This window comes from Nothobranchius furzeri, chromosome 7, assembly GCF_043380555.1.
Source record: "Nothobranchius furzeri strain GRZ-AD chromosome 7, NfurGRZ-RIMD1, whole genome shotgun sequence".
In the NCBI taxonomy this organism is placed as follows: Eukaryota; Metazoa; Chordata; class Actinopteri; order Cyprinodontiformes; family Nothobranchiidae; genus Nothobranchius; species Nothobranchius furzeri.
Genome location: NC_091747.1, coordinates 42,156,237 through 42,166,746, shown reverse-complemented (window position 1 = coordinate 42,166,746; position 10,510 = coordinate 42,156,237). Strand labels below are relative to the sequence as shown.

Genomic DNA, 10,510 nt, shown 5'->3' with positions numbered 1-10,510 from the left:
TACGATCAACACCTATTTTTTATGTGTCGATGATCAACAGGCAGCTCGAACTCTTGCATATCTTAGTAGCCCGTGAAGGCATCACAAGCGATCTGATTGGTCGTGCGCGAGTTGACGCGGGAAAACCCCAGCTATTAAGGTTTCGTCATTTTTATTAGCATAATTTCTAAGCTTTGAGAGGTGACTTCAACGCATAAAGCGAAATGTTTTACTACCAAACTGTTCTCCAACACCATACTGGGTGCTTTTCCACAATTTGGTGAGTGTTATTTTATTAAAGTTTTTAAACCAAGTTGCGTAGAACTGTTAGGTTAGCAGAAGCTAGTCAACCATTAGCTGTATGGCTAGCTTATACGTTTCAGAGCTGACTAGATTTTGACTTTATAGTTTTGTGAGTGTTCTTTATTTAGGCTAGCGGCCACCAGGGGCATCCGTATCACTCGCAGGGAGTTCCTCAAAGTCAATGTAAAGCGAACTTGGTAAGATTTACAGGTTTTTATGTCCTTTTGTTCATAGCAAAGCTAACAAGTTCAATTTATGGCATAAAACAATGGCTGACGGTAGCTTTTTGACAGACTCCCAAAGCAAGAGACCAAGCAGCCAAAACACTTAGCCTTTTTTTATCAGTAGAAACGTAGTTTTTTAGAGCAAAAGAAAAAGTAACTGATTGTGTATATAGTAATTTTATTCATAATTATTTGCATTTTTAGCTGATTCATGTAAAATGTTATCAAAACATTCAACCTATTTAATTTACAATTTCAATTATAAAACTCTTGACCCTTTGCACCGACGTCACCTAATCACGTGTGTCCACCAAGCTGGACGGCAAAAGCATGCAAACAGTGAGCGACACAAGTACTAAACAAAGGGATAAGTAGAGCCTGAAATTGTTTTTGCGATCGAAACCAAAACAAAAGTCCTCCAGCATTCCTTCAACTAGTTCATGCCCAGTTCAGTTATCAGAAGAAGTAGCGCATCTAGCAGGGGCTCATAGAAATTCCCAGAACACCTGTTTCAGCTGCTGCTCTCACCAGAATGAGAAGATCTCTGAACGGCGACGCTCATATAAATAAATAACGTAATTTTAACACACGTAATTATACATCGCAGCTTTAATATAGTTAATAATTAGCCTCCATGGTGAAATACCCATCCATCAGGATTATCAATAACTAGTGTAAACGCATCACATTTATCCCTGTCTTCCTCGTGAAATAAATGAACGTTAATCTTACCCGGTTAAAACATGTTCGCTGCAAATCTGAGGGCTGCTAGTCCGCTTGATTGATCGCTGCAGTTCATCTCTGTCCTCAGTCTCCATCAAAGTTATTAAAAAAAACAAAACGAGTTGAGTTTACATCCTTGTCTGTTAGTGCAGCCAACCACTCAGCACGCTAAAACCATTTTATTGTCAAATCAACTAAATAAAAGCCATAAAAGGCTGCAAACTGGGTTGTTTTGACTACCTTCACTGGAGTTTCAATGGGTGTAAACGGTCTTTTTGCCCCATTATGGGGAAGGGGGCTGTCACATGAATGGCGTGACGTCACGTGCAACGGGTCAATTGTTTACTCCCTTCATCAGTTTATGATTTGGGCTTATTTACCTACAACTAGTGATTAATGCATTAATCATAAGAAACTTGTTGTGTTGAGATAAATGTAAATGTTTTGCGGGTTTTATCTTAATACCTGAGGTCTTTTCACTCATTTTGTTAAATGTTTACAGCAAGGAAATCCAAGATTTTGTGACAGGCCAAGTTCCTTCGCTGCAGCCCAACCAGTCCAAGCCTCGCTTTTCCCTCTACCTGTCATCTCAGCTGCAGTATGGAGTGGTTGTGGTCTATCACAAGCAATGTGGCTTTTTACTTGGTGAGAAAAGATAAAAACAGTGCATGTAAAAAAAAACTGTAACTTCCTTCTTGATTTACCTCATCTAAATAAAATTAGGACATTGGGATGAATCAAAGGGCTTTATTGTATCTTGAGTAAAATATTTAGTGTTTCAGTACAGAGGTATTGGTTTTATTTCACTACATGCAACAGAAATCACACAAAAAAGTAGAAAATATGAAATTCTGAATGAACATGAAGCCGTAGCTGAATAAGGAGCTCAGTGTTTTCTCACTCACTCTGATTTCCAGCCCAACTGAATAAGATCAAACCCAGCTCAACAGCTCTAAATCACACCGTGACACTAATATTGCATCCAGGAGATGTGCAATAGCGCTTTCCCTGGGGGTTGACAAAAACAGTGCAACACAATACTGGATCCATCAGCAGCGAGGAAGCATTTCATCTCGTCTGTTGGTGGAATTTGATCTAAATAGAGATGCTTCTTGCAGTTATTTGGCTAATTGGCACTAAAGGGTAACATCCTGTTCATCACATACGTCAGCGCTCTTAATCCCTTTCTCTTTTCTCCAGAGGAAACCCAGCAAATCATCGACCGCCTGATTCGCTCTAAATCACATGTCCAGATCGACATGCCTGACGCTGACAGGTCTGTGCACCGAGTTCGTTTTGAACAAATTCTAACTTGTGACGTATCTGAGCAAGTCTTAGCTTTGAGGTCTTTTGTGGAATATTTATGAGATTGATTGTCTGAAGGAGCGAAGACTGGACTGAAACAGAAGACTAAGTCAGCTACTAATGTGAATAGTCCCATAAATACTTGATAAGCCACATTATGGAGCAGAAGCAACAAATAAGCTCCCGTGTCTGCTACATAACTTTCCACATTTGGCTCCTCTAAGGTGCTGCAGGTGAATTTCATTCCAGTGACATTTTCCTGTCTTCTAAACTCTTTGAATCAAAACGAGAAGGTAAAACAGACCCAGTGCTTCATGTGTTGATCTGGCAGGATGGTGATGGACCTCGTCGACTGCCTGAATGGGATGGAGGAGGCTGAAAGTGCTCAGGACCCTTTCTTTGGTCTCATGGAGTCTCATGAACTCCCCAGTCCCAATAAACTCCACCAGGTAATTCTCCACCACAGGTGGACATCATAGAGTGTGTTGACTATTGACTTTAGCAGTAGCGGAGCGCTAACATCCGAAGCTTGCTCTTCAAATCAAATATTTACCAAGTAACGACAGTTTTAGTCTCATCTGTTCAGCTCTTCTACTTAAACTAATAAATAATGAAACCTCCTATAAAAACTGAGATACTCTGACTGCTTTTACACACCTGATGCACACGAGCTGTGTCCCAGAGATAACACACACGACTTTAAAGGAAACAGCGTTTTGTTTTTTTGTGTCCCTCTTCAGTCTGAAGGAACCCACCGCAGAGAAAACTCATTCTGTTTTGTGCAAATGTGGCGTACAGGATTGACCTTTGCCCTTCCTGGAATGTTGCAACACTTTTACCTGTAGAATATGTTCACTAAACGTCACCTGCTTTCTGTTTATGCACAGACTTAAATTATCAGTATTTATTAAATATAAATTAACAAAGCTACTTCTGGTATTTGTTAGCGTTTGATTTGTCGTTTAATCAGTCTGGAGTTTTTATGTTCATGCTAAAAAAAAAGCTCTGGTTATTTTGGCCAGTCGTCTAAAAACTGTTTATAGATATTTTAAACGATTTGCATTTGTTATTTAAATAATCCCAGAAGTCTGAGTCATTATATGATGATCGCTATGCAGATTTCTATAAAAGAAATGTTTTTCTTCTTTTATAAACACAGAGGTTAGAAAAAGAAAGAGTCCTTTATCTCTGATGTCACTCCTGCTGTGGAGCAGCTGCATCATACGTGTGCTCGCTGCCTAAAACCTTTATTATTTATTTCCAGGTGGAGGTTGAGATGTGCGACCTGCAGCACTCTCTGGTGCCCGGTCCCCACATGACATCCAGCAACCAGAGTGAGCTTTTTGTTTTAACTCCTGGTTTGTTTTGGGAGCAGAAACCTGATTAGTGTCAGGATTTGGTTATTTTTTTTCAGATCATAAATCTTCCTGCTCAAAGATGTTATTTGTTTTGGGGAGAGGTTTGTCCTGTCACCTGAAGGGGACACAGCTTTTTTCTTATGTTATAAAAAACAACATGAATTATGAGTTAAATTACACTTCTAATTTTAAACATCACAACAGATGTGTAGGTGTTGTAGTTAAAGGGATATTTCAGCCGTTTTTATGTGTTTTGTGTCAAAGTTGTGAATTACTAGAATGTTTAAAACACTCATCAGTTTAACTCACCTTCAGAGTGTTTGAGAAGTGTTTGAATTTGATTTGGGGAAAGACGTGAGAACCTTCACACCACCATCATCGGTCCTGAAGGACTTTGTCTCCTTACCTAACAGGTAAGGTTGGATTTATTTATAACTTTTACTCAGAAACACTTAAAAATAGCTGAAACGTCACTTTAAGTACCAGCTGGCGTCCCGCTCATTTCCCAGTTGGGATTGGTTATTTGTCCGTGTCTCACAGCGTTTTCCTGCCTCTGATTGTCCCTGTTGTGTCTCAGGTCTGAGTTCGCCCGCGGCAGCCATCACCCTGAAAGAACAGGAGCCGTTTGTCATCAACGCTGCTGAGGTAAACGCTCTGTCAGAGTTCAGAATCAGGAACGGGCGGCGTCATCGTTTTTAGACACGGCAGACGTCCTGGTGAATCACTGAGCCGGGATGTCCAAGCCTCGTCTCTGCTTAGTGTCTTTGTCCCTCGTCAGATGCTTATGCTGCCATCAGCCTCCTTTTACGTGTCATTAAAACTCGTCCTCCGTGCTTTTCTAGGCAACAGTGTGACGTTCCGTGTTTGTTTTTGTTTTGCTTGAACAGAAAATATTAAGAGTAAACAGTTAGTCTCTTAAGCATAAAGCTGCATAACAAGTCTCTCTCACCCGTTTCTCCCCATTCTGTCACTCAGAGCCAGACCGTTCTCCTGAAGGACCACCAGCTGCTCAAGTCCTTCCTGCCTAATAACATCCGACTTAATTACATCAGTCGGGGTTGCTCACGTTTCATCTGACCTCTGGCCCTGCCCGCTTGTCTCTTAGCGTTATTTTTTACTTTGCAGCCTAAACAACGTGATGTCATCACGTCTGTATGTTTGCTGGTTTTAAATGTTTGCCCAGGGGTGTCAAACCACCTAAACGCTTTGAGTTTTTTTTGTGTTTACATCTCAAATTTGGTGTTTTCTTCACTTGTGTCAGTGTTTCGAGGGAGATGACCTTCCGGAAGTCACCGCCAGAGACATCGATCTATTGATGGATCAGCCGGATCCCTTCCGTAGAGGTGTGTGTTCCCGTTAGCAACACAAGTGCTTCTTGTTCTAAGATATTTATCTGAAAAGAGACAAAAATCACACCAAAATTAAAGAATAATTTAGTGTTTTTTTTTTTAATAACTTGTGTGAATAAAAAACTAAAGATTTGTTTGGAAGGAATTCATCTAAATCAGAATTTTCCACAGCGTAGGTAAATTTAGGCAACTTGAATAGTTTTGTGTTTAACATTTTTACAAGAACGTTTGTTGAATTAAAGAACATCAAGTGTTTAAGGAGCGTTTCTGCTTGGTGCTTTTTTATATTAATAGAAGAGGACGGAGAGAAGGCAGACGGGACCGGAGAGCAGGGACTCGTTTCTTCTATCAACCCGTGAGACTAGAACGTTTTAAAACTGGCCTTTTTCTGCATATTAGAGTGATCTGTTAGATGTTCCAGTTTGTTTAAAAAAAATCCAGAAGACTGATGATTTACTCAGAAAGGTTTGTGCGTGCGTCCAGGCTGAAGGAGACGATGGTGGGAGCGGAGCAGGACAGCGAGAGGCTGCAGGACGAGGAGACGGGTCAGCCTGTGGAGCTTCCTCTGAAAGCCATCTCCGTGGAGAGGACACCTCCCCATGTAGCCATGCCAAGCGAGATCATTGAGGACGAAGGTGGACAAAGTCCCTGTGAGGGGGTGAGACTTGTTTTCATGTTTGTGATCTGTTTATCACTCCAAAGCAGGAATTTCCACCAGCGGTAAGACGGTTGTGGACATGAACAGCTGATTGTGTCTCTGTCACCAGGTTGGAGTCCCCCCTGTGAAGAAGCACAGAGGAAGACGGAGGCGTCAGCTGGTCTTTGTGGACCTGGAGGTCCAGATGTCAGACAAAGAAATGCAGGAGCAGATTGTAAATCAGAAAACTGAGACCAACGATCTGGTAAACGTCCTCATCTTCTTCTTCACACACGAACAAAAAGCAGCTTAAGGTTTAGATTCTGATCTGGAGGTCACTGAACATAACGCTTCACTGCTGCTGAAGCGTTGAGCTGCTCTGGTTTCAGATAAACATCTAAACCCTCTAAAGCATAGCTCATCGATTATTCCTGTCTATTTCCTGTTTGTCCCTTTTCTCTGTCCTCTACATGAGTGACGTCACACTGATGTTCTTCTCTTTGTCTTCTTCAGTTTGAAGTGCTGCTGAACTTGTCTTCACTGACCCATCACGTCGCTCCCGCTCAGCTCTTCAGCGCCCCCTGTGGACGTCAGTACCACTTGTCTCCTCTGACGGATGGGACACGCACAGCGCCGTCCTCTTATCTTAGTTCCCACTCAGACACTGGTGTTAGAGCTAAGGCGAGAACATGAGAGCGTTTTCAGCATCATGACCGTAAACAACAACACTTTTCTTAGGTCACATGTTCAGGCGTTCACTGGATTTTCCGTTTGTCCTCGATGTTCTGTGATATTTAGATTTCTACTGGATAAAAAAAGGTCTAGCAGAGCCCGGTGGCAGAAAAAGGTGGAAAATTGATTTGCATAATAATTTCTTCCAAGATTTGCCCCAGATTCATTCTAACAACTAGGTTGGTGTTCGGAGCAGCTCTTTGATTTTGTTCACTCATAAATGTTTGATTACATTTAATTCATCCCAGTCACATAGAAGCAGGATTAGCTTTATTCTCTATGGGTCAACTTACTTCCTGTGAATGATGTTCTTTAATACTCAACCTAAAACTTTACCTTTGGCAGCTCTCCTCCACCCTGACCTCCTGTTGCTATGGAAACAGCATGCCTCACTCGCCATTCTTCCTGAGAGTGAGGAAGTGCTGGGAGCAGGGGGGGAGTCGGAGCAGGACATGGAAGTGCTGAGGGACGAGAGGAAGAGAAGGCACTCACGCATGAAGGAGGTTAGTGGGATATTTTTAGATGAGCAGGTGGATGTCGGGTACCTAACCACGGCCTGATGGGATCTGAGCGTGCTCAGTTCAGTCCTGAGATCTTAAACCCAGTTTTTGTGTCCTTCATCACAGACCTCCAGTGAGTCGGGGCTGCAGCCCTCAGAGGGTCCATGTGAGTGATCCACATCTCACATCCAGCAGCTCAACAACAAACATGCTGCTGCTAACGGTGTGTGTGTGTGTCCACAGCTGAGATGGACGTGGTGCTGGACATGTCTAAAAATGACAGATCTGGAAGTGATGTCATCACTCCTGCTAGCAGATGGTGGGTTCCTGGTGTAGTAGGAGACAGGTATATGGATAAGCAGCAGGTCACTCTGTGTGTGTGTGTGTGTGTGTGTGTGTGTGTGTGTGTGTGTGTGTGTAGGTCTCCCCAAGTGGACGCAAATCCATCGATGGAGCCAATAGCCGAGGAGAACATTGAGATGCCCGAGGCCGAGACTTTGGCGAGCAGAAACTCACTCAGGTATTTACAGATCAGCAGATATGGAAACATAAAGGTGTGTGATCCCCAAGCCTCTGAGGTAAAAGAACATCTGAGTATCTGAAAGTTTCTGTCCTGAAGAATTCTGTGTGACAGCATTAAATGTTTGTTTTTTAACACTTTGCATTAATATTGTAAAACTAGAGTCTGGTCTGCTGTCTCTTGTAATCCCTCATCTTCTGACTCTGATCTTCAGCTGGATCTCCTCCATCCTGCAGAGGCTTGAGGTGGTCACCTTTGACTCGGTGCTGCCCCCAGAGGCCGACCGCTCCGCTGCAGCTCAAATGCTCTACAAACTGCTGGGTGAGGAAAACAGCTGTTTCCTCATCATTCATTTTCATTGTTTATGAAATCTACTTTAATTTAAACCGATTAATAATCTTCGTGTTAATCTGTAACATTTCTCCCATCCAGAGATGCTGTCAGCTCATCAGCTGACTGCCCATCAGACTGATCCCTACAGTGACATCATCATTAGGCTTGCTGCGCCCAGAGTGGTGGACTGAGCTCAGGTTCAAGTTGGGATGAATTCTGATTTATTCAGATCCAACACAGATCTTCAGTTTTTGTAGACGGTTCAAAGTTTTTAAGCACATTTTTAATAACAAACTTCAACTCTGCTTCATGTATTTAGGGCAAGTTTTAACTTTTTTAATGGTTTTAAATTGTTCATTTTGTGATTTTAAATATTGAAACATGAACATTTTTATTGCTAAAGCCATTTTAAAGATACTTTTACAGAATGTTATCGAGATTTGGAAAAAGTAAGTCTGTTAGAAATCAACTTTTTTATTGCCTACTGTTCAAAGACTATTTCTGTGTCATAAATGTTTTAAAGGCTATTAAAGGTTTTGTACTCTAGTGGGTTGGGGCTTGATTTTGACTTCTAAATGCTGAGAATGAGAACATCCCACAGAGGTCGGCCCTTTGGTCCAGAGGTTCAGCCCGTCTTGACTTCCTGTCTCAGCTGAAGTGTTTTTGTTTGCACTGAAGTGTCAGATTGGGCCGTATCCATGTAGCACCTCGCTGCGACTGAGGCCTGATCTCAGGTCAGGCAGCAGATACGTCTTCATTTGCATCAGCTCGCTGGAATGATGGTGGTGCAAAGAAACGGCCTCAGCTACGTAATGTTTTCAATCCAAACACAACAACAATGTGGAGTGTTTTTATCCCATTTGTTCTGTAACCAGTAAAGCTCATCTCAGCTGCTGAATCACCATGTTTCCTACCAGAACCCTGCTGGAAGGAAGGGTCATTTCCTTGTTTGGAAGACACATCTAGACGAGATTTTTCAGGTAAAAATGTGACGGTGAACTCAAAGACTCATCTTCACCACAGTAGAACTGGTGAGCAGAGGAGATAAAAGCATCATGTCATTGCAGCTGTGATCCACGCTGAACCTTAGGTCGGCTGCCCTTAAACCCACAGGATGACCGTCCTCTGGCCTGTTTCACCGTTTATCCACACAAACACGACCATCCGTCAGTCCGCCATCTGACAGTCTAATAAACCTCGCGCCACAGTGACACATAACTCACACTTATACGGCTGCTTATTTAAACCTGGAGGGCAGTGCGGGTCTGCATGCATCACACACACACACACACACACACACCCTCCTGAGGGCTTCATCAGTGGAGGCAGAGCTCTGAATCAGCCACTGCAGCACAGGTCCTGAATAAGAAACAGCTGACAGATAAGACCCATCAGCACCAGGGTTGTGTGTGTTAGGGATCCAAGCTGGCGGGGGACAGAAAGCACGGCTCATCGGAGGTCAACAGTGAGGGAGATCCAGGAGGCAGAAGGCTCCCTGAGCCGAATGGTGTGATGGTGCGAGTGGAGGTGGAGCAGGAGGTTCCCATGTCGGTGGCATTGCCCATCGAGGTGCAGCCCGACCCGGCACTCCAGCCATTCCCTTTTCTGGACACAACGCTGGCCGATCTAGGCATCCAAGAGTGAGTCTGCTGTGGTCGGGTAAGAGTGTGCATCCAGGTAGAAACTCATGAACAAATGTGTGTGTTTATATGTGTTCAGGTCAGACGTAAGGGAGAGGGTGGTGTGGGTGGACACCAAGAAGACACAAGTTACGAACAAAACCGGGAAGCTGAAGGAGAAGGAAATCACCGTCCTGGAGGTGTGAATGAGTAAGTACAAACAGAAGGCAGTGAATGAGTGAAGTAAACACATGTTCATGTTGATTCAGGTGAGAGTGAAAGCCAAGAAGCCCGGAGACAAGCAGCTCCAGGAGGTCCTATACAGCACCGAGGCCCACACCGACCGCTCCTTCTGCCGCACGGGGATGAGCATTCAGCCCTGGAAACAGGCGTGTGCAGGTGTGGAACTACATCACCCATGATGCTCTGGGGTCTACTGCTGTTACAGCCAGGTGTTAAGATTCGTGGCTTCATGCAGGAGCTGAATGAGGAGTCAGAGAACAAAGCTAGTCAGACTCAGCTCTGAAATCTACGCTTGTGATTTAAAATCTGTTTCTGCAGCAGGAAACGGCGAGCTGGCACCTGTGGAGATGACCATGATGTTAGACGTGGAGAACCAGCAGCCGGGTTTTACCCAGACTCAGGACCAGCGAGAGATCTGAGCAATCACACAACCACCACAGTGCATGAGGGGAAAGAAGGTGTAATCTATGTAAATGACCAGTTTAAGACTAAATCAAGTGTTAAACCTTAAGTAAACTCAGCTAAGTGACCATCTCCAAACTTGTATAAATTTTCATGCTTCTGTCCTAGTTTCTGTTTTTTACACTAAAATGTTTCACTAACAGAATTAAAAATGTCAAAGGAGGATTAGCGGTGCAGTAACCTAGTGTGTGTGTGTGTAACAACATTAAAGAGTGACGAGTAC

The 10,510-nt window shown here is 43.3% G+C and overlaps 2 protein-coding genes across 4 annotated transcripts; both read left to right on the top strand.

Moving 5' to 3' along the window:
- Positions 1 to 81: 81 nt before the first annotated feature.
- Positions 82 to 8,509, top strand: rec8b (REC8 meiotic recombination protein b). 2 transcript variants are annotated; one of them, XM_015954960.3, is made up of 18 exons: positions 82 to 259; positions 411 to 479; positions 1,732 to 1,874; positions 2,430 to 2,505; positions 2,866 to 2,983; positions 3,799 to 3,868; positions 4,470 to 4,537; positions 5,154 to 5,235; positions 5,536 to 5,596; positions 5,725 to 5,899; positions 6,009 to 6,143; positions 6,392 to 6,467; positions 6,956 to 7,113; positions 7,237 to 7,276; positions 7,354 to 7,429; positions 7,532 to 7,630; positions 7,845 to 7,951; positions 8,063 to 8,509. In XM_015954960.3, exons 1-18 carry the CDS (start codon positions 204 to 206, stop codon positions 8,152 to 8,154), a joined length of 1,701 nt encoding a protein of 566 aa, XP_015810446.3. In that variant the 5' UTR covers positions 82 to 203; the 3' UTR covers positions 8,155 to 8,509. The 2 variants fall into 2 exon arrangements, with proteins under 2 accessions (XP_015810446.3, XP_015810447.3); XM_015954961.3 differs by lacking the exon at positions 411 to 479.
- A 693-nt stretch (positions 8,510 to 9,202) lies between these two features.
- On the top strand, positions 9,203 to 10,509 carry si:ch211-196f5.2 (uncharacterized). 2 transcript variants are annotated; one of them, XM_054751291.2, is made up of 4 exons: positions 9,203 to 9,603; positions 9,683 to 9,782; positions 9,852 to 9,981; positions 10,147 to 10,509. In XM_054751291.2, exons 1-4 carry the CDS (start codon positions 9,476 to 9,478, stop codon positions 10,242 to 10,244), a joined length of 456 nt encoding a protein of 151 aa, XP_054607266.2. In that variant the 5' UTR covers positions 9,203 to 9,475; the 3' UTR covers positions 10,245 to 10,509. The 2 variants fall into 2 exon arrangements, with proteins under 2 accessions (XP_054607266.2, XP_015810450.3); XM_015954964.3 differs by having other exon boundaries at positions 10,144 to 10,509.
- Position 10,510: the final 1 nt, after the last annotated feature.